We start from the raw sequence: 26,179 nt of genomic DNA, 5'->3' as shown, positions 1-26,179 counted from the left end.
GTCCCCTCCCCAACTCAGCACCCAGATGTAAGCCAGATACACCACTGCTGAGAGCCACCACTGTGCCACCTCCACCCCCCACACAACCACCAAAAAGGATGGTTGGCAGAGGTTTCTGCTTCAAGTGTCTGGGAATTGACTCCTGGGCTGTCACTACAACAGGCAGCATCCTGCTTAATGGGTGCTGAGTAAGTCACAAGTGAGTGCTTGGCATACCTTCCTGTGAGCAGGCAGTGTGTCACTGTGTGTCACCGTGTGTCACTGTGCCACCTCTGAGCTCTGCTGCCAGGGGACACTGGACATCAGTGCTCAGGTGCATTTTGTCCCATGCTTGCTTTTGCCCTGCCACCCAGCCTCATTCTGTGTCTAGAGGATAACCATGCACAGTGCTCCATCACTGTGACAGCAGGGCTGCCAACCAATTCCAGCTAGAGCAGGGCTGATCCAGGGCCAGGCAGTGTGAGCACTGAGGTGTGACCCACACCAATTCCAGCAGTGTTTTCACATCCAAGTGCAGGAAGCAGGACTGTGCCCTGATTTGCTGCAGGAAGGAGTCTCCCACAGCCAGCCACAGCTCAGCACAGCAAATGGGCTGCATGGCATTGTCCGGGCTTCAGCAAGAACCTGAGTGACAATAAAACTGCCTGCAATGTCCCCCTGCCCAGCTGGCCATGCCACAGCACTGCCACCCGGACATCCCTCCCCACAGCCAGGCTGCACCACAGAGAGGGAAGGGTGCACTCACCCTGGTACAAGGAGGAATTACAACCAGTGCCAGGTGCAGAGAGCTGCCGGACAGGGAGGTGACAGCCACCATGCTATGCCACCACGCATCCTTTGCTCCCATGAAGACAAGGACACCCAACCTTCAGTGCCTATCTCTCCCACTGCCCTGCCCCAAAGGACTCTGCAGCTGGCCTGAAGCCCTGGGCACATCTCTGCTGCTGGGTCACCTCCAACATGCCTTAGTCCCGTGTGTCCCCTCCTAAGGCTCAGTGCTTCCACAGCAGCGAATCCAAGTGACAGAGCGCACATGGTGACACTCCAGCCACACGTCCCTGCTCACCTCCTGCCTCACAGCCCTGTGACACAGCACAAACACAACCTTCTGGCCAAAAGGCAGCAAATCCTCCTATGGTCCCCAAGGTGCTAACGCCCAGCAACAATTGCCACGGCCACTCCTGCAGGCAGAAGGGTGAGCTGGCAGTGCCACACACGGGCTGCTGGCAGTGCCACACACGGGCTGCCTGTCCCACCTGCTACAGTCTCACCTGCAGCTCCAGGGCTTGCATCCTCCAGGCCCCCAGCACAGCAAAGTCATGCAGCCCCCACATCTCCATCCAGTAAAATTAGCTTGTATGTTGCTCTTAATACACTAGGAAGGCTTCCACAAGATGTCAGCCTAACTAAATGACAATGCTCGCCTCAGGGTGCAATTCTACTTTCCCAGCACATGGGTTTAGCAGGAAAACCAGTTGTGTTGCTGCTCCAAGAGCGGGGTAGGTGAGAAGCCTTTAAAACCCTTGGTCCTAGCAAGCTTATTCCTGCCAATTTCTCTGTCCACACTGCATATGAGGGTTCAGGCTGCCATCAAGTTCCTGCTGTGGCAGAAGTGCCCAGGTAGCATCGGACATGGTTTTTCATGCTGGGCAATGACTATTCAGGCTCAGAAGAATGCATTTGCCTGAGTTTTCTGGGGGTTTATTCCCCAGTCTGTTGCACCCTGACACCCCAGGCAGCTCCCAAGGAACAATATAAATGTTACTGCAGCTTCCTGACTTCAGAGACTGAGATGCACACTTGAGGTAATAACTGTTAATTCACAGCAAGTGCACATAAAAACATGTTTTGCTAAGAAAAGCACCCATAAAGTTCGCGTTAACAGTTTCCTAAACAGGAAACTCGCTGGCAAGGTGCTAAATAGCCCTTGTTTGGTTAAGGGCCAAAGAATGGAGAGCTTCAGAAAAGGAGCAACTCACCGTGTTCGAACATTAACTCTTAACTCTATGCCAAATTACACAATCTTAACGTGGGAGGAACCTACCAGCAGATATTCGTGCAAAAAAGCAAAATGTTTCCAACGATACCTAATTTCAGTCTCCTGGTAAGAGGGAAAGAGCTGACAGTTGACCTCAAATTATACCCTTTGGAATGCTGCTGTTAAACGTTATGGTAACATATTGAAATGTTATTAGAATTAAAACCAACACCTTGGATCAGAGTGTTGCACAGAGCTGCTCCAAGAAGCCTCTGCAGGTGCTGCAGAGCCGAGGTTCTGTTGGATAGCTGGAGCTGGGCTTGAGCTTTTTGTACCCTCAACATTAAACAAGAAGAATCTCTTTAAATAAGTTTATGTAATTTCTTTGCATGGATTTCTTTCACACTGGAGCAAATGTGAAAACATTTACTATGGCAGAGCAATTTAAGAAATTTATCTAACATTTCCTAATTTGCTTAATGATTAAAGAATGTTACTTTCCTGATGGGCTCATGGTAAGCTTTATTTGTTTTGCTTTAGCTTTCTTTGAGTTTTTTTGAGATTTTATTCTTGTGCGTTCATGTTCTCCATCCCTTTACTTTCCACTCAGTGCTCCCCTTGAGTCTGCCCATCCCAGAAAGGAAGCACCAGAGGCAGTGTCACCATTCCACCACAGGACAGCCAAGGGAGAAGCAGACAGAGAATACCAGGTTTTGCTTTAAGTAATGACCTCCAAGGAACCAAAGCAAGGAACCAACACTTAATGACAAAGGTAAACAGCCATTTTATTTTAAACCCTTTTGACACAATTCATCTTCCTCCATCATCACGGGAAATTTGTTAGCTCATTACAGATCTTGGAGGTGAGAGGTGATACCTTGCTGCTATACAGCAAACATTTTCAAGTGTCTCCTCTCCATTGTTGCTTTATATCTCAAGGAGAAAATTTAAAAAAAAGCTTATCCAAGTTGCCTGGAGCAGCAAACCAGCAGCCCCCTGCACCTACATTGAGCTATGACCAGAGCAGTGGCTCCTAAGGCTTTACCTGCACATGCATCCTAAAATCATATAAAAATGTCAATCTAACCTGGTAATTTACCTTTCAGTACCAGCTGCCCCAGAGGAGAGGCTGCTCTGAATAATGAAGAGCAATGAACCATTAAAGCAAGCAAACAGCACTAAGAGAGCCCACTGTCCTCCTCCTGGCTGAGTGTGCACGCTCCAGCCAGAGCCCGGCAGGGCTGAAGAGCACACACAGCTCTGCAGGGCACAGCTCTGCAGCCCTAAACTCACAGGATAACTGTTACAGACCCACCCTGCAGCCAGGGGCTCCTGGAGGTGTGTCTCCCCTCACTGAGGGGACACACAGCAGCAGGACATTGTGGGTGACCACAAGGAAGCCCTCGCACCGCTCTGAGCCCCGACTGGAAACGCCAATCTCACCATTTCCGCCCTGCACTCCAGTGCCCAGGAAAAAGCAAGTATAAAAGCCACCGTTTGGGAGGAGAAAACAGATTTTCTAGTTTCATAACCGCACACTGTCAAGCTGGATTCCAATTAAATTTTTCCTGTGCCCTAAGGCAAGCTTTGCTTTTTCCAGAAATTTCTCCTGGCTTGAAGCACTTGCCCCTGTGCCCTGCTCCGGGGCTGTACTTCCTGACACTCCTGCTCCAGCTCCAGCACTGCTCTCTGCACTTCTGCAGGGACCACAGTCGCACATAGCTGTCACACAGAGCTCTGAGCTGCCCAATCCCTCTCACCTCCATGAAAGCCGGTGCTGACCAGCATCCTCTTATTCAAACTCTGCGCATTTTGCATCTAAAAGTTCCTTTCATGCAGGGAGATTTAGCAGAAAAGTGGGAGCAGGCAGCACTCAGGCACTTCCATCCACGGCTCTGCACTGCTTTTAACCCCAGCTGAGCAGAGCCGGCGCAGATGTGGGGGGAGCAGGGTGCTGCGAGTCCCTCCCGCTCCTTCTGTCCTGGGGACGAAGGACTCCCGCCGCTGGATTTTTCCCCCTCTATCAGTGGTCTTTAACATGATCACAGCATGCAGCACAATGCTTTAAAACAGCAAAGCTTCTGGAAAACCCAAACAAAAGGAACGTCACCAGGTGACGTCAGCCTATATAGAGCCCTGTGTGGTCGCAGCGCATAAGCAAATCCATTCTTGTACCGCTTCCCTGAAAAGCTTTTCAGTAAATGCACTCATGCTACTACAGGAGCTTCTCTCAGCAATAAGCCACCCATCTGCCATCAACAAGTTAGGACTAAAGGAAGCCACAGCTGCGGAAAAGGAAAACGTGAGTTTCAATTAACCAGCTGAGCAGCCACGGAGGACAAAAACTTGTATTAACATTTATAAATTGCAGACCTGTCAGAGGAGATCAAGGCAGCAATTTCAAAAGGAATATTCCAAGAGAGCATCGTGGATTTTGCACTAATATCAAAGGACACTAAACCCAGTCAATTATTCAAGGCTGTCTTACATTAGAGCCTTTCACAGACTCACGGCGTTGAGTCTCAAACTACGACTGAATGCACCCTCCAATGTACTCAAAAGAATGGGTAAGTTCCTGCGTTTCTCTGTTCCTTGTATAATGAATGACAGCTCTGCTTTAAAGGAGCAGTTAAGATGCTAAAGCTGATTGCTCTGCACTGAACCTTATGAAAAAAATGTTTTCCGATAGCGCCACTGTATTCCTCCGTAATCGAGATAAAGCCTCCTCCTAAGTGTAATGTCCAAGTATTCGGTTTGTTGTAGTAAGTTGTTTCTTGCATTTAGAATTAGCTTGTTGGAAATGCATGGCAATGTTATCTGCAGTGAAATCTTCAACCGTGATATTCCAAGTGTACTGATAAGGCTATCCTATCTTGTTGTTTTCCTAAATTATATTCTGCAGGCTTACATTTCAAGTGGCCATTAGGGGCTCGTATGCTGGCAGCACTATATGCAATGAGTATGGTTTTAAAAATGCTGCCTGCCTTGGGCATGGCTTGTCCACCAAAATGTCGCTGTGAGAAGCTGCTCTTTTACTGTGACTCTCAGGGGTTTCACTCAGTGCCAAACACCACTGAAAAGGGCTCGCTAGGTTTGTCACTGAGGCACAATTATATTTCTGAACTTGAAAGGGATCAATTTGCAAGCTTCAGTCAACTTACTTGGCTTCACTTAGATCATAATCAAATTGCAACAGTCAGAGAAGATTCTTTTCAAGGACTGTATAAACTTAAGGAATTAGTCTTAAGTTCCAACAAAATCTTTCATTTGCCAAACACAACTTTTAGCCAGCTGCTTAACCTGCAGAATTTGGACCTCTCTTTTAATCAGTTATCCTCTCTGCACCCCGAGCTCTTCTACGGCCTTCGCAAGCTACAGACCTTGCACTTGCGATCCAACTCCCTGCGGACCATCCCGGTCCGCCTGTTCTGGGACTGTCGTAGCCTGGAATTCCTGGATTTGAGCACAAATCGCTTGCGAAGTTTGGCTCGCAATGGATTTGCGGGATTAATCAAGCTGAGGGAGCTTCACCTAGAGCACAACCAGCTGACAAAGATTAATTTTGCTCACTTCCTCCGGCTGAGCAGCCTGCACACGCTCTTCTTGCAGTGGAACAAAATTAGCAACTTGACATGTGGGATGGAGTGGACCTGGGGCACCTTAGCAAAGCTCGATTTGACTGGAAACGAAATCAAAGCCATCGACCTCACCGTCTTTGAAACTATGCCTAACCTTAAAACCCTCCTCATGGATAACAACAAGCTCACCACTCTGGATTCCAAGATCCTGAGCTCACTGACATCCCTCACCACCGTGGGCCTCTCCGGCAATCTGTGGGAATGCAGCCCAAAGATCTGCGCCTTGGCCACATGGTTGAGTGGCTTCCAAGGTCGGTGGGAGCACGCCATCCTCTGCCACAGCCCCGACCACACCCAGGGAGAGGATATTCTGGATGCAGTGTATGGCTTTCAGCTTTGCTGGAATTTATCAACTGTGGTTACCCCTGTGGCTACGACATCGTACACAGCTCCAACTACCGAGTACACGAAAAGAATAAGCTCTTCTCATTTCCATGTGGGAGACAAAGAGATTCCAACTACAGCAGGCATGGTCGTTACCACCGAAGAACAGTTCCCTGAGCCAAACAATGCCATCTTCACTCAGAGGGTAATTACAGGAACAATGGCTTTATTGTTTTCTTTCTTTTTTATCATTTTTATAGTGTTCATCTCCAGGAAGTGCTGCCCTCCCACACTAAGAAGAATTAGGCAGTGCTCAATGATTCAAAACCACAGGCAGCTCCGATCCCAAACACGGCTGCATATGGCCAATATGTCAGACCAAGGACCCTATAACGAGTACGAACCCACCCACGAAGGACCCTTCATCATCATCAATGGCTACGGACAGTGCAAGTGCCAGCAGCTGCCCTATAAAGAATGTGAAGTATAATACCTACAGCCCATCACAAAGTAAATCAGATAAGTAACCTACTTTAAAATTGTAGGGACCTACATCAGATTCTAATTTTTACAAATGTTGACATAAAACCTAATTTTCCAAGCTACTTAATGGAAACATTGTTTATGGAGTGGTGCAGTATTTTTAAGTTTTTTAAAAAATAAATCCATAATATTTTCAGTGTTAAAGAAGCAATGATTACATTCAACTTGCACTCCTAATGTTTAAAAGTCTAAAGAGATGCTCACCTCAAACTATGTGAAATGTTTCATGTTATGTAATTATATGACTGTGTGTAAACATTTATACCCGAGTCTCCATATTCTACTTTTTCTACCGCAAACAGTCTTAGGGGAAGGAGACTGGATATCTGTGCAGGGATCTGTGGGGGACGTGCGCTCTGTTTGTTCCACTGCAGCTGGAGGATCCCAAACACTGCAGCTGGTTCTGGGCACTTTAAAGGCAGCCCAGGAGGAAGATTTTCCTCCTCTGAGCATTTCACTCCAGTAAGGGAAGGGAGGGAAAACAAAAGGAAAAAAAAATAAAGAGCAACAAAGGTCCAGGTAGGAATTTCAGTGCACTGGGGTGAATTTATCTGAAATAGTTTTGCTCTGTGCATGCTCACGGCTCAGCTTGCTGAAAGGGACAGCAGGCACAGAAAGGAGCAGTTCACACAGGCACACACACATGGGCACACAGCCCTGGGCAGGATGGGCACACACACGGGCACACACACAAGCAGGATGGGCAGGACAGGCACACACAGAGCTCCAGGCAGGATGGGCACACAGAGATGAGCACTCAGCCCCAGGCAGGATGGACGCACACACGCAGGAGCAGGGTAGGCACACACACACACACACAGCCTCAAGCAGGATGGGCACACATCCCTCCAGGAGCAGGACAGCCCTCCGTGTGTCCCCAGATTGGCACTGCAGCTTCTTTAGAGAGGCTCAGCATGCTGGCATCGATTGGAAATATTAAGTACATTCAGTCCCCGGCTCCCTGGTTTCACTTGATGATGCTTTTCATGAATTCAGGCTAATTACTTAATGATGATGAACAAACAGCATTTCAGCACCTTTTCATGTGTAAATACCCTTAATGCAAGGTTCTCTTAATTAAAAGCAAATATCAACAGCAAGGTTAAGGAGAAGAGGGAAGGAAGAAAGGAAGGAAGGAAGAAGCCTCTCTTTGTCCCCCTGCTGCCCCCCCAGCTGAGGCTTCCTCTGGCTGGAAAGCTATTTTCATGCACTAACTCCACTGGTTTCTCTGGAGACAGAATTAGCCCCTGTAATATAAGCTCTCACTTGTCCTCCTCTTCCAAAATTCAAGATAAAAAAAGACCCCTTCTGATAAGTTAGGAGAATATGATTAGTTTATAGAATAGTTCACTGAAAAATGTTTTGTTTCTTACTCGATATGGGACAGAATCTAAACTAGTATGACTTTTTAAAAAATCATATATAAATATATATACACATACACCTCATTCTAAGGGTAATTTGGTTTCTTTAGCCAGAAGTACCATATTACTATTTATACTCTATTATGGAATTATATGTAAATATTTGCAGATCTATGCAGTGATGGTGGTACTCAGATGCCACAAGGGTGGGAGGGTGGGGGGTCTGCAAAGGATTACATTATTTTTAAGTCAACTGCTCAAATATTGTAAACATTCTAACCAAAGCTAAAAGATTCAGAGGGATGGAGAATTATTTTATATATATATACATGTATGTATAACTAAAAAATGTGTTGTGTCCAATGCTGCAGTGTTAAACAATTACCAGCACACCCTGATGAAGAAACGAAATTCCTCACAGTGTTGCCATACTTTGACCCAATCCATAATTACAGTACGCTAATTGTGATGTACTAAACTATCCTGCAAACTTTTTAAACAGAAAAACCACTGCACAAAAATCCGTTTGCTATTTCACTCTGCTTTTCTCTCTGTATTGCCACTTAGTGAGGTATTTAGGGTGCAATTATACAACAGTTTGATGTTTTCTTGTGAGATGAATTTGTTCAAGGCAATTATAGCAAGATAAGTAACTTCTCATAAGATTTTACATAAAGGTTTTTCAATTGCTGGTTTTGAAGATATTAATTTGCATCATTTTACTTTTACATACAGTGCCCTTAATATAAAACCAATATTTTGTTTACTTCCCTTGACTCTGTACTTTAATGGAAGAGATGATCCAGTGAAGCCTAATGGATTTCCATAGAGATACCTTTGAACTCTTGTTACTGTTAATACTAAGATGAGTCCATTTACACCTGTTCTGGGAAATTAATTACTGCTTTTAACTGACTATAAAACATCCTGTGAGGTAGGTGGACAAAGAGAAGATATTCGGGATGGTTAAAGCCCATGTGAGGCAGAAGGCCAGAGCTAAGCTAAGAAATACAAACCCATATTGGTCCCCAGGGGTATTTAGCTACCGTAGGAAGATTTGCTTTGCTCCTTCCCATAACTAAGTGCTCCCAGCTCTCCCGAGGCCCAGGATGCTGCTCTAGGAGCAGGTGAGTGAGCACTGAGTGGACATCACTGTCCCTCACCCTGCACTGGCTGGCAAAGGCCAGCTCTAGGAGCCTGGGGAGGAGGCACTCGGGGATGACTTCCACCTACAGCTGCAGGGTACCAGCACAGACAAAGTCATCACTGAGCTTGTTAATTACTCTGGCAACCAAATAATCTGGCCATGCTGCCATGCCCAATCAGATGTCACCACTGAACTCTGACAGCCTCAGCTGTGTCTGCAGGAAGCAATCCCAGAAACCCTGGCTGTCAGACAGTCCAAGGGGTACCACCTCAGTCTTCCACATGGGAACAAGAAGTGGCTGCTTGATGAGGAGCTGAGGTTCCTCCAGAGGAGGTGCTTTCCCAACAGCCCAGCTCTGTCCCACTCCATCTTTATGAGTTTTTAATTCCCCCCAGGAAGAGCAAAGACAGATCCTCCAGCAATGCTGCATTTAACCCTCTTCTCCATCCCTGTCACTCACGGTGATTTTCCAAGCATTAAAGCACTGTTCCAATGCCTGTCCAAGCACACCCACCCAGGCACCCAAGTTTCCACCAGTCCTGAAGTGCTTGGCTGCAGACAGCAGAGCAGGAGTCCAGCAGGCACAGCCCAGCACTGCTCCCGTTCCCTCTCTGCACTCCACAGCCAGTCTCCCAAATGCTGTGGTTTACGTCTGCTATTTCCAAACCCATTTGTTGCCAGGTTCCAGGCATAAGCAAAGCAATTCAGCAAACATTACATTTAGGGTAACAGGTATCATAAAACTCGCAGAATGTCAAACAGCAGCAGTGAAGTCAACTTGAATTCCCTGCGGAGGCACAGCGAGCACCAGGCAGAGCCATTGCTCTGCACAAGGACACAGCCAAAGGCTGTTAATATTTTTTATTTTAAAGTTACTGTCTTCCATTTGCAATTGCTTGTGACTCTTCCAGGCAAGGAGGGGATTGGAATAATTGTGCTACTCAGCAGTCCCTGATTTATTTTGTTGATGGAACAAGAACCACGATGATTTGGTTTAAATTAATCGTATTTCAGTACCAGCACTGGCTGATGACAGGAGCTTGTTAACCTGCCCTCCCCAAACACAATCTCTGCTGCACAGCCTCAGCTTGTACAGATCCTACACTGCTTACAGGTGCTTCAACACCTCCAGGCACAACCTCAGAGGTCTTTGGGTCTTTTAGAAACAGAATTTCTTGTACTGCTCTTGAGGTCCTCATCCCATCCAAAGATCTCCTCCATCCTCACTGATATCCAGGCAGCTTCCCCTGCTCCTCACCCTTGTGTCAGTGAAATGGAAACCCAGCAGCACAAGTTCAGGTTTTGAGTCATTCTCCTGGAACAGGCTGAATTAATGCTCCCAGTTAGTCTCTCTGCATTAGATCAGTGTTTAAATGCACACAAGTAAAAATGACTCGATGAAGGGTGAAATGGGTGAGTGTTCAGTCTCCAGCTGAAGTACTCCTCTGCACTGAGCTCCCGTTCCCTATCAGATGGAAATATAATGAATGCTGCTTCATCGGTGTTTGGTTTTGTTTGTTTCTCCCCCAAGCAGAAATGATCCAATTTTTCAGTGATCAGCCACATGCAAATCTGAGCTTCTGTCCCATTACCCCCTTACAAGACAGGGGCCTATTGCTACCTTGTAAAATCAGACACATCCCGTGGCTTTAAACCAGAAATCTGCACTACATGCTTATTTTTAATGTGTCTAAGATAATTTCTGTACTACTTTAATGGAAATAAAGTTGATTTAATTTTGTGATCTGTGAGCTATCAAAATCCATCTGTTCAGACCTATGAAACTTACCCAGGAGCTGAATTTCATCTTTCTTATGACGTTTTCCATAAAAATTAAACAAGTTCAGAGGGGGATACAGTATTTCTCCTCCCCTCCCAAAAGGAACAAGCAAGGAAACAACAGAAACCAAAGGCAGCAGCTCCTCCCTCCCCACACCTTCCTCCACTGCAAATGTCCCAGATGCTAAAATTGGTGCTGGGCTTTGCTTTTTAAGGCACCACGTTAGCAGGATGCTTAGAGATAATTTCAGAATCAGCTGGAAATTCAGCATTTCACATCTTGTGTAAAAATCTGCCTTGTGAGAGGCATCTAGGGAAAGGTACCAGAAGCCTTGAAGGGTATAGTCAGCCCTCTGATGGGGTGAAACAGCATTGTACACCCCTGTGTAAGCACCAAGAAGCTACACCTGCCATCTCCCAACCACTCCTTTGTAAAAAGCCAAACAAAACCCACCCCATTTTTTCTTTTTACTAATGAAAACACTAGTAAGTGAACTATTCTACCAGCTTAGCAACCCAAGATTACAGAGTCCTAGATGCATTGTGTTTAAATTATGTTTCAAGAGCCAACTTCTGGTGGGAGGGGGTGTGAGTAATGGAGTAAAACAAGTGCAGTGTACAGAAGCATTTTGTTATTAAAATTGTGCATACTGTAAAACTGAATTTGCCTCTTTCTTCCTCCCTTTTCAAGCAGAGGTGCCAAAAGCTCACTCTTTCATGGCATGTTAAAAGCAGTCTGCACCCACTGTCCCAAGCAGCAGAGTCAGGTTTGGGCCATTTGCCAGAGTCACAGCAAATCCAGCCCCTTCTGTTGTACCACAGTGAGCAAAATACAACCTTCTGCTGTACCACAGTGAGCAGGGCTGCAGGGCTCTTCCCAAACCAGGTGTCCCCTGACTAACAAAAACTGAATGAAAACCAAAGCCAAACTCCCGGCCCTTGAATAGCTGCATCAGGATCAGCAGAGGCCTGGCCCAGCCTGGCTCTGCCCCTGGTGTTTCCTGGGTCCCCAGGAACACCTCCAGGGTCACCTGTGGGCCCCTGTGCCAGCCAGGAGCTGGCATTTCCAATGGGAATACCCTGCCAGCAGTGTGGCAAGGACAAACAGCCCGTAAGGTTCAGAGGTGTCACACAGTGAGACATCCCATCAGTTCTAAGTCACAGCCCCCCAGGAAGGGTCCCAAAACCACTCCTGCTAAAGGAAGTGTTCTTTACATGACTACCACAGCCAACACGGCATTCAGAGCCACTGTGCCTCAATATCATGGGAAGGATTTCTGGATTTGAGAAGTGAGAAGCTCACAGACACAGCCCAAAAGCCATGATAGAGAACTGAACAAAAGAACGAGTCTCAGGATGTTCCAAGATGATTACACGCACTGAACCACCAGCTAAAATCATTTTAGTAACTAAGCTGTAGCTGCATTTACTTTTTTATCAAAAGGTTTGGCTGGAACAAGTTCTCAAGGGTTTTAAATGTCAGTTGGCAAACTGCCTCTCAAATCCTTCTAATACTTCAAAGCAGCACATGATATATCTATTTTCTTAAACTCTCAGAGACTAATTTTACAAGCAAAAGCATCTCTCAGCTACAAACCCAGTTGTTCTCACAAGCAAAGGTAACAAACCTCAGAGAAAAACCAGTATTCTGAATACATTATGCAAAACTTTTAAATCCAATTAGGAACAAGGAAATGTCAACATCACTACCAACTTACTTTTAAATGTAGGCTCTGTTAAGACAACTGCAAAAAAAAATTGAGATTCAAGAATTTGACTGGAGAGGATTGCACAAATGAACTGAAAACTGCAGCACTGGGAAACCCTGGCTCCCTCCTGCAGTGAATGGCCAGGTAAGGGACAGGATTCAGTGAGAGCGTTCACCCACCACAAAACCCTGACTGCAGTATTTTCTGTAATCTGTTCTTAAGGAAAAGCTTTACAAAATCATTGTTACCTAATCAACAATTTCACTACCATGAAGATTTTAGGAAGTTTTATTATAATGAGGTAAAGCTCTATTTGCCATATTTGACGTAGAATTCACATGCTCTGGGTCTTATTTTGGGAGAAATTTTTTTACAGTGAGGGTGGTGAAGCCCTGGGACAGGTTACCCAGAGAGGTGGGGGATGCCCCTTCTCTGGAAACATTCCAGTCCAAGTTGGACAGGGCTGTGGGGGACCTGATCTACTTGAAGCTGTTCCTACTCATTGCAGGGGGCTGGACTAGGGTGATTTTAAAGGTCCCTTCCCACCCAAACCATTCTGTGATTCTATAAAACAAAAAAATGACAAATGTCTCACTAGCACAATCCCAGGTTTGTTTCTGTGATGCACAACTCCAGAGGTCTGGCTGCCAAGGGCACTGAGCAAACTCTTCTGGGCTGACAAGTAACCAAACCCTGATTTCAGCTCTTCAGCTGCTTTTAATCCACAAGGTCTATAATTTGACATTTTCTTCTAAGTTTTCTAAAAGGACAAAAGTTAAACACACACAAAAATCATTTAAGCATAAAAGACAGGAGCAAGAAGCTGAACCAAGACCAGAGGGAAACATCCCTTGAGTTAAACCTGATTTCTTCTCCCCAGTATGTAACACTAACACTTGTAGTAAGCACACACAAGCAAAATGAAAGGATATTGATGTTTAAATGAAGTAATCAATCTTTCTTTTATAAAACCAAGGAATTTCTTTCAAATGCTATGGAAGCAACTTCCCTGTTATCCCCAGCAGACTCTCCTCCTTGTACACTGAATACTCAAGCAAACTGGACACAGAGGAGGGGCTGGTTTTCCTTCCACCCCTCCCTACCCCACAGCGTGGGCAGTGCAGTCACTGCTTGACAGAGGTGCATCCTGCTTTGTACCAGTTTAAAAAAACAGCCATATTTCATGAGAAGTCTTGGAGTAAGTGGAAAAGGTTCAGCCATCAAGAAGGTTCTTAAATAATGAATGAGTCATAATTCTTTACAGTCAAAAGCAATTAATTTTCTGTATTGTAATCAGGAGAATAAATCTGAAAAATCCATTCTAATGGCTCTGAATCTGAAGTAGTGTTGCAGCTGAATTTTTAATTTTAAAATACAGGAGCAGTGAGGACTTCTGCTGTTTAAACATACAATCTTCTACCAAACAGAACAGCTTTACTGCATATTTAATAGGTAGAACAGGTTTTTGTGAGACCACATGAGATTAAAGACAGCATTAGATACAGGAAATGCATTTCAAGCAGAAAGGTCCTTCTAAGATACCTCTTAACTGTATAGCCACTAAAATACTTGAAATATCCTTTATGAAGTGTACAAAATATTCAGAAAATCTTGCTGTAAGAAGTAGTTTTACTTACATGTTTGCAAAGAGCTAAAAATAATGAGTAGTGTGTTAATGTGGAATCCAGCTCAACTCTACAGCAACTGTTCCTATTAGGAAGCATTTGCTCTTTTCCCACTAACTCCTAAATAATCCATCACATATCCAGAACCTCTGCTCTAAAGCCATGTGCTGTTAGCTAGGACTATCAATTTCTGCCCTCAAATGGATTGCTTCAACCCTAACACCACTTTAAGTTTGAATTCTTATAGAGAACAAACCTGTAAAATTAATAGAGCTCTTAGTAAAGCTAATAATGACACAGTCTGCTAAGGAGTGAGAACATGGGAAAGGGGCAGGGACACAATGCTACAAGGGCAGTTCCATCACGGAAGGCACCACACAGCACTTAACTGAGGGAAAAACGTACCCCCTGCACTGCAGCCACTCTCAGCAGCCTGGCTAACAACCTCTGCTTTGAGGAAGGCAAATTTCAGCTGTCCAAGCAGCCCAGCTGCTCCAGAGGGGGGTCATGCACTGAACACCCTCAGCACACACCTATCAAAGGATGCGAGCCAGGAACAAACCCCAGGCTGGGAAAACCACCCAGCAGGGCCATGCTGCAAGCCCCCAGGTCTAAGCACACAGCTCTGACTTAAAGAGCAGGAGATATTAAAGCACCATCTCTGCTGTCCTCAGGAGAAGACAACATGCTCCAGTAAAGACCTAGAACTACTTATTAATCCCATCCAGCCCTAAAGCACAACATCCCCACACAAACAGCAACAGCTGCTTGAAATTCTGCCTGTATAATTTAAAGGTTAAAGAGCTCCTCCTCAAGCTTTCCAGTCCTGAAGATGGAAATAGCTGGAAATAGATGGAATTTCTTCCAGGTAGGACAAACACTGAGGTCAGCACCCAGGGGAGCAGCAGGCCACTGAAAGGCTGACCAGAGCACAGGCAGCCAAGCTGGGGAGCTCCTAATGACAGCTGGAAGCTCTCTGGGTAGCAAGGGTGTATCTGCAGGGCCCAGGCCCTCAAGAATTCCACAGCCACAGGGCAGGCAGGCAGAAAAAGCCATCTCTACTTTATATTCTTGTCTGTGGATGACCAGCTTAGCTCTGGGACATCCATTAGCAGCACAGCAGCTGTGGAGCTTGGAAGTGAGGGAGCTGTGTCTTCTGATGCCTTCTGCCAGCAGTTAGCATCCAGAAACTTCCAAAAAGGCTAAAGTTAGACATCTGATTGGGATGAACCAGAAAAAAACTCAACACCAACCAAATTAAAATGAAACCAAAATAAACAAACCAACCCAGTGAGCTTTGGCAGGTACTGCATCTTTAACACGACACCACACTCCTGAACAGAACAAAAATGAGATACTTCTGACAAGTTCCCACAGTCTCTGGTGACTTCTAGGAGATGCCTGATCACCCTCTACTGAACTTTTAGGGAGTTGTCTGTTCACCCTTGTCCTGGGTTTGCCAAACCAGGACAATGCTTTACTAAACCTATGAAGCATCAGCCTCAATGTCTCAGATGCAATGAACTCTTGCCAGGTATTCCTCCCGGCCACAGCAAGTCTCTAGACCAGCTACAATACCACCCACAGTTAAACTCAGCAAACACCCAGAGAGCTCACTTTGTAACAACACAACAGCATCAGGACTAAGGAATTCCAGTTATTTACAGACCACTCAGAATACCCTCAGTGCTGGGAGCTGCTGAACAAACTGCAATGCCTCTTCCACACCAAGTTTTGGATCAGTCAGCAGTGTAAATATTTGTGACAAATTTGAAACTTGGCTAAAACCATTGCTTTGTTCCACACCCAAGAGGTGTTTCTGGAATGAATTCCAAGTCCTTGCCCCCCCTGCTGCAGAGCTGTCCCTTCCCAGCAGGGCCCAGGCCAGCAGCAGGAGGTTCCTGAGCACACAGCACTGGCACAGCAGTGGGATCACTGCCAGAGCTGTGGGCTAGGAGTGCTCCACACCTTCCCCAGCCCCTCCTGTCTGACAGCACTCCCTCAAACACAGGGACAAATGGAAACACACACAAAGAGGAGGCAGACTCCAGTGCACCCAGCAGATAAATCCCAGGGATATTGTCCCTTCATACCTAGAGCTGTCTATGGACAACAATTAACTTGACAAAGGGTGCCAGGAGACTGTCCAGAGACACATGAAAAAGGTTTATGCCACATTCAAATGAGCTGATGCCACCCGGCTGCAGACTGCTTCCTTCTTCTTAGTGGGCACTCCATCATTTGAATATGCCCCAATAAAGCTGCATCATCAAGAGAGGAACTTTCTGACACCTACTTTTACCGTCCATTTATTCAAAACCAGTAGTCTTCATCAGGCAAATTAATAAGTGAGCATCAGCTTTAGAAAGCAATTTCAATTGTTCATGCAAACATAGCACAACTGTAGGAATGTTGCTTTCTTGTGAAGGCTACGGTGACTTGGTATCGGAGTCTAGCACTGCGATTTCTTCTGTGGGATTTTTTGTGGCTAATAACGGACGCTAACACCAATGTGGTGGATGGTTAAAGGTGTTTATTGAGGGGTTTCAAGGGTATTTATGGATTAAGGGGTTTCTCTACGTCAGACAGGGGTTTGGCTATATTTTCTAGGGTTAGTATGGAGTGGAAAGTTACTGGCATGCATAGGTTAGGGGGGTTATACGTCTGGCTACATTTTAAGAGTGATCTTTATCTATGGGGAGGGGGGTAGAAAGATTCTTGTAATTTTCTGTTACAGCCTGAAATCTTCCGAACGCCTGTCCCTAGCCTACTACATAGGAAGCAGCTCACTGCCACTGCCCCAACCTCAGGCTGTGCTGGCACAGTCAACAACAAAACCTAATCCACCCTGCCTGGCCATCAGGCACACATGGGAAGCAGGAAAATACCAGCAAAGCACTCAAAAAAATACGAGCTTATGCAAATAACAAAACAACCTAACCACCCTATCCCTCTAAAGCATTAATTATGCACACATATGCAGCTAATTAAATATATATAAAATAGAAACATTTTAGGTGGATTTCCTGTGTCACATTATGAAATACATGCAATCAGTGATCCTGGGGAATTAACTGATATAAATCAAAAAATATTTAAAAGTCAAAAGCAAATCTCAAAACAAACCCCCTAATGGAAAGTTTACTCATGGAAGGAGTCATAAAAGGGTTTTCTTATAATTACTCCATCCTGTTTGCTACATTTGCTTATGCAAGAGAAGTGTTTTTAACTACTGACAGGACTAGGACTAAATGACAAGTCCACATACTTGATCCAGATTGTTCATAGGCACAAGGTGAAAAATATGATAAAGAACATGAACAGGTTTTAGTGAGCTGAGCCAGGAAAAAAAATCAAACCCACATTCCTTCTGAGCAGAAAATAGGACTTTTTTGGTGATTATTAAAATAATTTCTATCAAGGCAAGTACACAGGCTGATTTCTATTCTGGTAAGTGGATTGGTCACTTCTTTTTATGTAATGCGGTTATAATCAAGAGAGGCCTGCTTTACTTCTGTTATCAAAACCACTGTCTTCAAACCAAATATTTCAAGTTAGTAACATACTTCCAGTCGCTTCACTAATATTAAAAAATCCTCAAAAAATCTTATTTTCTCACAGGAGAGCTATAATTTGCAACTTCAGTCTTGCAGTCTGTTCCCTAATGAAAAAGAAAAATCAGGAGAGTGCATGGGTCTTCCTCCACATTTCACAGCATCTTTTAACTTTAATGGCAACTGACCAAAAGCTTCAGGACTGCTCCAGGCTAAAAACAATTCCTAATCCCTGTAATCAGTCTGGAATTCCCACTCAAGGGCAAAACCCGGAGCAGCTAAAAACACTGGTTTGTAAGAATTCACATCCTAAGAACCAAATGTAGCTGCCCCAGCCCTGGAAGTGTCCAAGGCCAGGTTGGAAATGAGGCTAAAGAGGAAGGAGTGTGCCCAGTGAGACCAGAGTCAGGTGATGTGGGAAGAACACAGAGATGCTGCTCCTCCCACTGTAGGCAGAAAATCCATGTGGACAAAGCTCAACTGGAGCTGGAGCTGCCAGAGCTGTGGAATAATAACAATTTACAAAGATATTAATGGCAAAAGGCAGTGCAGAGATGACTTCAGTGTGTTCCAGGATGAGGAGGATCATCTCACGGACAGGAAAAGGCAGAGATTTAATGCATTCTTTGCCTCTGTCTTCAACATGGATCATGGACCAAGGGGGTCCCAGTGCCCTGAGCTGGAGGACCATGACTGTGACAATGATCAGCTCCCAGTGACCCTGAAATCGTGCAGGATCTGCTGCTCCAGCTGGATCCCTACAAACCTACAGGGGCCTGATGGGATTCATCCAAGAATCCTCAAAGAGCTGCTGATATCATCGCAAAGCCTCTCTTGATGATTTTTGAGTGGTGTTGGCAATCTGGAGAGGTCCCAGCTGACTGGAAGCTGGGGAACATTGTTCTGATTTTCAAGAAGGGCAAGGAGGAGGACCCCGGAAACCACAGGCCTGTCAGTCTCACTTCAGTGCTGGGTGAAGTTGGGGAGGTTATTCTGGGAGGTGTTGAAAAACACCTGGAGGACAACAGAGGCATCAGTCACAACCAGCACAGCTACAGGAGGGGAAAGTCCTGCTCGCCAAACTTGATTTCCTTCTGCAACAGGGGATCCCACCTTGTTCACTGAGGAAAGCCACCTAATGTGAGCTTTTTAGACTTCAGGCTCAGGCTGGATCTCAGGGACAGGATCTTCTCCCAGAGGGTGCTGGGCACTGCCCAGACTCCCCAGGGAATGGGCACGGCCCCAAGGCTGCCAGAGCTCCAGGAGCCTTTGGACAATGCTCCCAGGCACAGGGTGGGATTGTTGCGGGGTCTGGGCAGGGCATTGAAATCCTTGTGGGTTCTTCCAAGCCAGGATATTCTATGATCCTGTAAGTCTTCTTTTAAGTGATGGTGAAACCAAACCTTTAAAGTTACTGTCTAGTGCTACCTTGAAAAAACATTATTGCAACAGCAAAAAGTATTTTTTTTTACTATTATTTGCACCTGTGGTGTGGGGGAGGAAGGGAAGGGATGAAGAGAGGTGTTTGTCAGGTCTGAAAAACAACAGATTCTCAAACATTTTGTACTACTTTTATAACACTTCTAGGTAACAGATCTATCTACCAGTGTTCTCTTAAGGCTTATTCTCATATCTAGCAAGTTAATAGCATATGTTTTATGATATATAGCACGAAGGTTCTACACCTCTGCAGCACATTTCTACCACTGAAGCAAAAATATCTATTTTTAAGATCAGTAATGGTAGGAAAGTGCCAGGGTGCCAAGAAAGTCATCCTGTAGCAACATACATCTTTTCCCTAAAAGTGCAAAAGAAAACCCAAATTGGCAATAATACATCACATGCTAAAGCTGGCTTTTCATGGAATCGAGCTTCCCCAGTTTCCATCACATCATGATGCTGGGACTCTACAATTCAGACCAGACCCAGCATTAACCAAGCAAAAGTACCTGAAACCCTTTGCAAAATGGCTCAGGTTTCTATTTCTTGTTACCCTGCAGGTGTTTGTTAGCTGAGCTCAGAGGCAGCTGCAGGCTCTGACTTCCAGCAGCACGCTCAGGTCACACAATATCCTGAGCTGGGAGAGGCCCACAAGGATCAGAGTCCAGCTCCCAGGGGAATGCCCACACAGGGATGGAGCCCCACACCTTGGGGTTACTACCAGCATGCTCTGACCCCCTGAGCCCATCTCAGGTCACACCCCCACCTCCACACCAGGGCAGTTCCTGCCTCCATGTCACAGAGGCAGAGGCAATGTATCTCCATCTCACCAGCTCCAGATGTAAAAGGGTTACTCTGCATCCTTCTCCTGCAGTTTGCACTCCTGTGCTCCTGCCCCTTCCTGCTGACAGCTGCCATGGCTTAGGACTCCAGCACTCCCAGCCAGGCTGCTCCTTCTCCTGGACCACAGCCCCCAGCTGCCCCCCAGCCCAGACAGGAGCACAGAACCTGTGCTGGAAAAGGAGCAGGACAGCAGCACATCACAACAGCCCCCACAGGCCCTGCAGTGGATCACAGCTGCTGATAAAAGCTGGGTTTTAAACCTAGAGTTTAAACCTTCATGCAGCACCCAGATCAAAATAATGCCAGATGCCCCAGGCAAGTGCAGCCAGGTGAGACCTGAGCCAGGCTGCTCTGAGTGACAACCAGCACCTCAACGGGGGCTGCCCAATATTTTGTCAACACTTCCAGCTGTTTCCTCCCAAGGGATTTTGCTGAGTGACAACTGGTTAAATGTGGCTACAGGTCAATTCATCTCACTTCCAGTATGCCTGGTTAGATGGGAGAAGCAGGATGGATGGGGGAATGTCTATCAGAGGGACAAACCACTTCTGGCAGGAGCCACCAGAGAACTGCTGGGGCTGGTGAGTAATATACCACTGGAGCTGCTTTTTTACAGGCTTGCTTTTTCTTTTTTATGTTAATTAGAAACCTTATCTAAGGAATATCTCAAGTTTTTCCTTTGCAGATTACATGAATTAATAGATATATCCAGAAGCACGAAAAGCAGGCTGAAGTTTACACCTGCAGTAATTGTAAAAGCCTTGAGATATTGTAGTTTTTATCAAATTTTACATGTGTGCAAAAGGCTTTAGAAATAGAACTAAAATTGGAACAACACAGACCCCTGCAAAACTCAAATTAAAAGGAGTGAGCCAAGGCAGCATATGCCCTTTCCAAGAGGAAGAGAATGCATTATAAATCTGGGAATAAAGCCACCTAACTCCTGGCAAGACAGCTTGGAGAAACAGATAATAAAGCAATTTTACCAATATGGTCACAAGACATTCAAAGTTAGAATTAATGTATCCTTTATTCATTATTAGAAATATAAATAGGTTTAATTTGCAACAGATTTAAAAGTGCTCCTGTAAGGTGGGGATTCAGCAGCCTTAACCTGCAATACACTAACAGAAAAAGTAGGTATGAAGTTGCCTTTGAAAGGAAGCAATAGGCATTAGAAACCAGGAACAGCAGGAAAAGCTGACTAATTGTCAAGAACCTCAAGCCTTGGCAGCAGCAAAAGCAGCAGAATCTCCTCTCCATCACAAAATCTCAGAATGGTTTGGGTGGGAAGGGAGCTTAAAGATCATCTCATTTGCTCCAAGCCCCAATGTCCAGCCTGGCCCTGGGCACTGCCAGGGATCCAGGGCCTGCCCACCCTCACAGGGAACAATTCCCAATATCCCATCCATCCCTGCCCTCTGGCACTGGGAGCCATTCCCTGTGTCCTGTCCCTCCATCCCTTGTCAATTGTCTCTCTCCAGGTTTCCTGGGGCTCCTTCAGGCCCTGCAAGGCCACCCTGAGGTCCCCCCAAAGCTTCTCCTGTGCAGGTGAACAATGGCAGCTGTGCCAGCCTTTCCTCCCAGCAGAGCTGCTCCATCCCTCTGCTCATCCTGGAGCCTCCTCTGGCCTGGCTCCAGCAGCTCCAGCTCCTGCCTGGGCTGGGCCAGGGCTGGGGCAGCTCTGTAGGGTCACCATCTGTGGAGTCAGGTGAAGTCTATGAGAAGCCAAAAGGGCTCAGAAGCAGCCCTGGCTGCCCAGGAGGGAGATCCCACTGAGGGCACTCAGACCAAGCCAACCTCATCCACATCACCTCCATTCACCCAGAGCCAGTGACTCCCCAGGCACTGTGGGGGATTGAAAAGCCCAGAAACGTGGTGTGCATACCTTCATTTCTCACAGAGGCACCACCAAGCTATTATTTACTGAGCTAACTAATTAGCCAGCCACCCTTGCAGATAATAAGAATGCATTAAAGTATTTAGAATTCCAGTACAAGCCTGACACATACGAAGTGGCTGCCCTTCTTCAAAGGAAAGTGAATGTCAAAGGAAATAAACCATTTAGGAACACTCAGCACATCTGAGGTGCAGGGGAAAGGCAGCATCACCTCAGCATCCAAGACAAGAAAGGAAAACAAAGCTGAGTGCTATGGGATGCCGAGACATTTCACACTTTTATTGTATCAGCTTCAACTTCTAAAGAGATCATTAGATACACAATCTGAATTAGCCTTAGATAGATGATAAAGTAACAGCTATTCAAAACAAACAGAATTAATACATAGAACTGCAAAAACTGGCACAGAAAAAGCTGGAGATTGAAGGTACTTAAGCTGACAGTAATCTGAAAAACCCAGCTGGTAAATTCAGTTTTACACCAAGAAATAAGTTGTAACTGAATCTACACTTCACTGCAGTCTAGCACTGAAAGCACCCTTCCCTGCACACAGGCACTGCTCCAGGAGTGGGTAATAGAATCAAAGTCATAGAGCAACTTTACACAATGCATAAAATAACCAATCCACTGGAAATAACACCTGGAATACTCCCAGGGGATACAAGTGCCCTGTGTACTTGAGGTAGTCCTGCTGTTACAAAAGGAGTTCCTCAAGTCCAGCTGAGGATACCCATAACTTGGGGGCATGGAGGAAATAGGTTTCCACAGCACTACAAAACTGACCAGAGATAAAACTTTAGAGGAAGTTTGGAGAATTCAGCATCTGCCACCAAAGAGGCAGTTTTACATTCTCTGTGAAAATGATTTCATGAGAGCATTGGAAGGGGGGAGGTGGTAGTGGTGGTGTACAGGACCGGCAGATTTGCATAATTACCACCTTTTTCTCTCCAAACACATGCCTGACAGGCTCTCCTCACCTCACTCTGCAGGTCCCTGAGCACCTGCACACACAGGAGCAGCCCCTGGGCTGAGCACAGCTGTGATTGACCACAGTGGGTGGGGCAGGAGCCCACCTCACCTGTGGCTACCAGAGAGCCTCACCTGCAAGCCCACCCTCACAAGAACATCAACTTCTCCATGGCCTGGTGAAGACCCTGCCTTCCCCAATCAAAGGGCCCTGCAGGAAGGAACATGCCCATCTTGTAGGCCATTAGCTCCAAAGGGGTCACCTGCCCAGGCACAGGCAGAGGGGCTTTCAACTTCTTTCTCTTCAGTTATTTCTGCATTAACTTCTTGTTTTCTTGGCTTTTTTCAGTCCACTGACCTCTAGAATTTGGATTCTTTGACTCCTGGAGAGATGCCCAAAAAACTCATTCTGCCTCTAAGGAAATTCACAATTTGGCATTTAAGGGGAACAGTATCAAGTGATATGGCTGCAGTCTTATTTTGTATTTGACATAAGAGCTCTCCAGTCACCTTCTTCCCCCAAAATGACTCAATAAAGAGTCCTCAAAGGAGAGGTTCAAAGGCACAGTAGGGAAGAGGAAGCCAGCCCACATCCCACATTCCTCCCTATACAATGCAGGAGGCTGAGTGCTGAGGGGGAGATACACACACAAACCCTTTGAAAAGGGGGAAATGAGACTGAAGCCACAGATGCAGAAGCCACCTGGGCAGTATCAGGCAGCCAGTTGCTGCTCTAAGCAAGCAGAATTAATTGCATTAATTCTGGGGTTTAGTCAAGAGAACTTAAATAAAAATAATGCATACTTAAAAGCAGTGTAGAGTATTGGGTTAAAAACCATGGGGACAGCATGTACAAGGAGGGATCTAACTTGGGCAGCACTGACATTCACAGCTGCAATTCATCTTCTGGGAAACCTGAAAGGAAAAACATCCATCAACTTCCAACACCAGATACAGGACAAAACGTGTGTGCTACAAACAAGTCCCAGGGTTATCTTCCTACTCAGCAAACGGGTGCTTTTTAAAGCATCACATACCAATGCTGCAGGTAATATCAGAAAAGAAAATAAACTAAAAAAAATAGCTGAAGTCTCAAGCACATAATGAGATTGGTGTCTCAAAGAAATTGCTAAAGAATCTCCAGCACTCCTTAATATCTCTGTATGTATTTTAATTTGGGGAGAAATTTTGCAACAATATCCATATATCAAGAAAACATGAAAAGAAATTTAATAGTATCAGGATTATTTGAAGTCTTGAACAGTTCAGGATAGTCAGTGCTCCAACTCCCCCAAACAGCCCCCGTGTGCAGCCTCACAGCCAAATCTTCATCTGTCATCATATTAAAGAAGGTGCCTGCCACACTTGCAGGTGGGAACCTTACTCCAAAATTTCAATCAATCAAAGGCAACAAAAAAGTACTTTATGGTTTAGTTTAGTGGGTTTTTTTAAGGAATCCATCCTTTAAATACAAGGTCAAAATAAATTCCTTAAACCCCAGCAGATGAGAGGCAAGCTAGAAGGATGCTCTGGAGCAGTCATGGCACCCAGGACTGATGCACCTGCATCCCCAAGATGCTCCTCATCCCTGTCCAGTCACTCCCCACACACTCCCATGTCACCCACACTTCCTGTGCCTCACAGACTTCACTCTCAAGATACCACTCCTACAAAGTTGAACTCAACCAAGAACCTTCTGTTTTCAGAGCCTTTCCCCCCAGAGAAGCAGCAGGCTTCATTTCCCCAGATCACTCTGCAGGTTTCAGACAGTAACTGATAACGTCAATTCACATTATCATATTCAGCAAACCACAGCTGACAGCACCTCAGGCATATCAAAGAGATTCTGAGCTGAGAAGCAATTTTTCTCTTCTGGCCACATATGGCAGCAAGTGGAGCACCCAATGAATGGCAAAAGCCTTGTTTCTTGACAGACAGAGGTTACAGAACACAGTGGAGTCAACACTCCACGAGTGGCTGCACATCCCACAATATTTGCATTCACTTTGACACACACAATAAAGAAAAACACCCTCCATTTGTGGAAGGCACAGGTATTTGTGAAAGCCAGCACAGAACCATCTGGGTTTGATTCTTCACTACCTATTGCTAATTTTGCAAATGCCCTGGTTTTCCCTTTGTGGCTCAATGCCAGAGCTTTTTTTTTAATTGCTGCTGAGAAAAATGCACCTTTTAGCCCACCTCTGCAAGGCAGCTCCTGGCCTGACAGCCTCTGGCTTTGCTGCTCTTATTGTAAGGAAACTACTCTTCTAGAATGCCTGTTCAGCAAAAATAATTTGTGAGTATCCAGTCTCCAAAGTCAAGAAGTGTTTTCAGATAGCCTGAGCAGGTTTTTAACCCTGCCATACATAAGCTGGCTCTGCTGCTTCCCCTCTAACTTCCATCCCTCCTGCTAAAGCAATGTGTCCCTGTGTAGGCCAGGAGGAAGCCAAAGTTCTCTCCTCTATTTCAACAGCTTTCCAAGACACAGCTTAAGCCTCATCCTTTTCTCAGACATGAGAAGGATTAAGTCACTCTTTTGCCTCTATTTAAATTCCAGAGGGCTGCCGATATTTGGATAAGCCACAAATGCTAATTATTCTGTATTGATTCTGTAGACTTTCTGGGACAAAGGAGGTCTGAAGCTCCAGGACACATTAAGAGCATTACAGAACATCAGCTTTCTTACACAGGATAAAACAGGTTAAGCAAGAGCAGAGTCTGGATAATAAACACTACATCCAGAAGAGAATATCTCAGTTTCCATCAAGACTTCTAATGCTTGCAGCAAGAGCTGTAAAAAAGATGAAGAGGTACTGGAAAGCAAAAAAAAAAAAGAAAGAGCACAGCAGGTTTTGCATGTCATGGAGCACTGGAGAGTAGACAAGTGGTACCACACAGCCACAGGGACAGATGTGTACATGGACAGTGATGGTTCCCCTTCTCTCCCTTCACTATCTCCTGAATCCCATCCTGCACATGGAACTTAATCCAGAGTTTGTATTAGATCAAGGCAAAAGAAAAAGGAGAAGTTGAGGACTTGAGAATCAAGTATGTCATTGCAATACAAGAGCTGTGGTATTCCAGCTTTGTAATAATTCAATCATGCCCTTCCTCCAACGAGAGGAATTGAAAAGCCCAGTTGTGTGTGTAATACTTCTGCACACTGAGAGCATGATCCTGCTGGAGGCTAAAAGACTGTTTATCCACAGATCAGCAGTCACTGTGCAAACTTACATGCTCCATTCCATCCATACTCCTCGACTTTGACTTTGAGAGACTACTAAAGTATCACCAAATGGAGTTGCATTAGGGGTGACTACATATTTGATCTTATGTAGACAGATAAAGTTCAAATATTTTCCTACA

General features: G+C 45.5%; 2 protein-coding genes across 5 annotated transcripts in view; one reads left to right on the top strand and one right to left on the bottom strand.

Moving 5' to 3' along the window:
• The window catches only part of CTNNA1 (catenin alpha 1), a 117,766-nt gene that overhangs the window by 51,695 nt on the left and 39,892 nt on the right, over positions 1–26,179 (bottom strand). Inside the window, exon 1 of one of the 2 annotated variants that reach the window (XM_071442987.1) lies at positions 3,739–3,877. The exons of the other annotated variant lie outside the window; for it this stretch is intronic. Within the exon in view, the coding sequence (XP_071299088.1) occupies positions 3,739–3,744 (6 nt within the window). The 5' untranslated portion in view covers positions 3,745–3,877. Of the gene's footprint in view, positions 1–3,738; positions 3,878–26,179 lie in introns of those variants that run through there. 2 annotated transcript variants of the gene reach the window in all.
• LRRTM2 (leucine rich repeat transmembrane neuronal 2) lies at positions 4,135–10,738 on the top strand. Of its 3 annotated transcripts, none has more exons than XM_071442988.1 (2): positions 4,135–4,545; positions 4,881–10,738. In XM_071442988.1, the coding sequence occupies exons 1-2, from the start codon at positions 4,542–4,544 to the stop codon at positions 6,428–6,430; spliced, it is 1,554 nt and encodes a 517-aa protein (XP_071299089.1). In that variant the 5' UTR covers positions 4,135–4,541; the 3' UTR covers positions 6,431–10,738. The 3 variants fall into 3 exon arrangements, with proteins under 3 accessions (XP_071299089.1, XP_071299091.1, XP_071299090.1); XM_071442990.1 differs by having other exon boundaries at positions 4,137–4,545; positions 5,330–10,738; XM_071442989.1 differs by having other exon boundaries at positions 4,137–4,545; positions 5,309–10,738.

This window comes from Agelaius tricolor, unplaced genomic scaffold (genome assembly GCF_023055355.1).
Source record: "Agelaius tricolor isolate 1412-34295 unplaced genomic scaffold, bAgeTri1.0.p SCAF_18, whole genome shotgun sequence".
Lineage (NCBI taxonomy): Eukaryota > Metazoa > Chordata > Aves > Passeriformes > Icteridae > Agelaius > Agelaius tricolor.
Note: the sequence above shows the minus strand (reverse complement) of the source record. Positions and strands in the feature narration are given on the sequence as shown.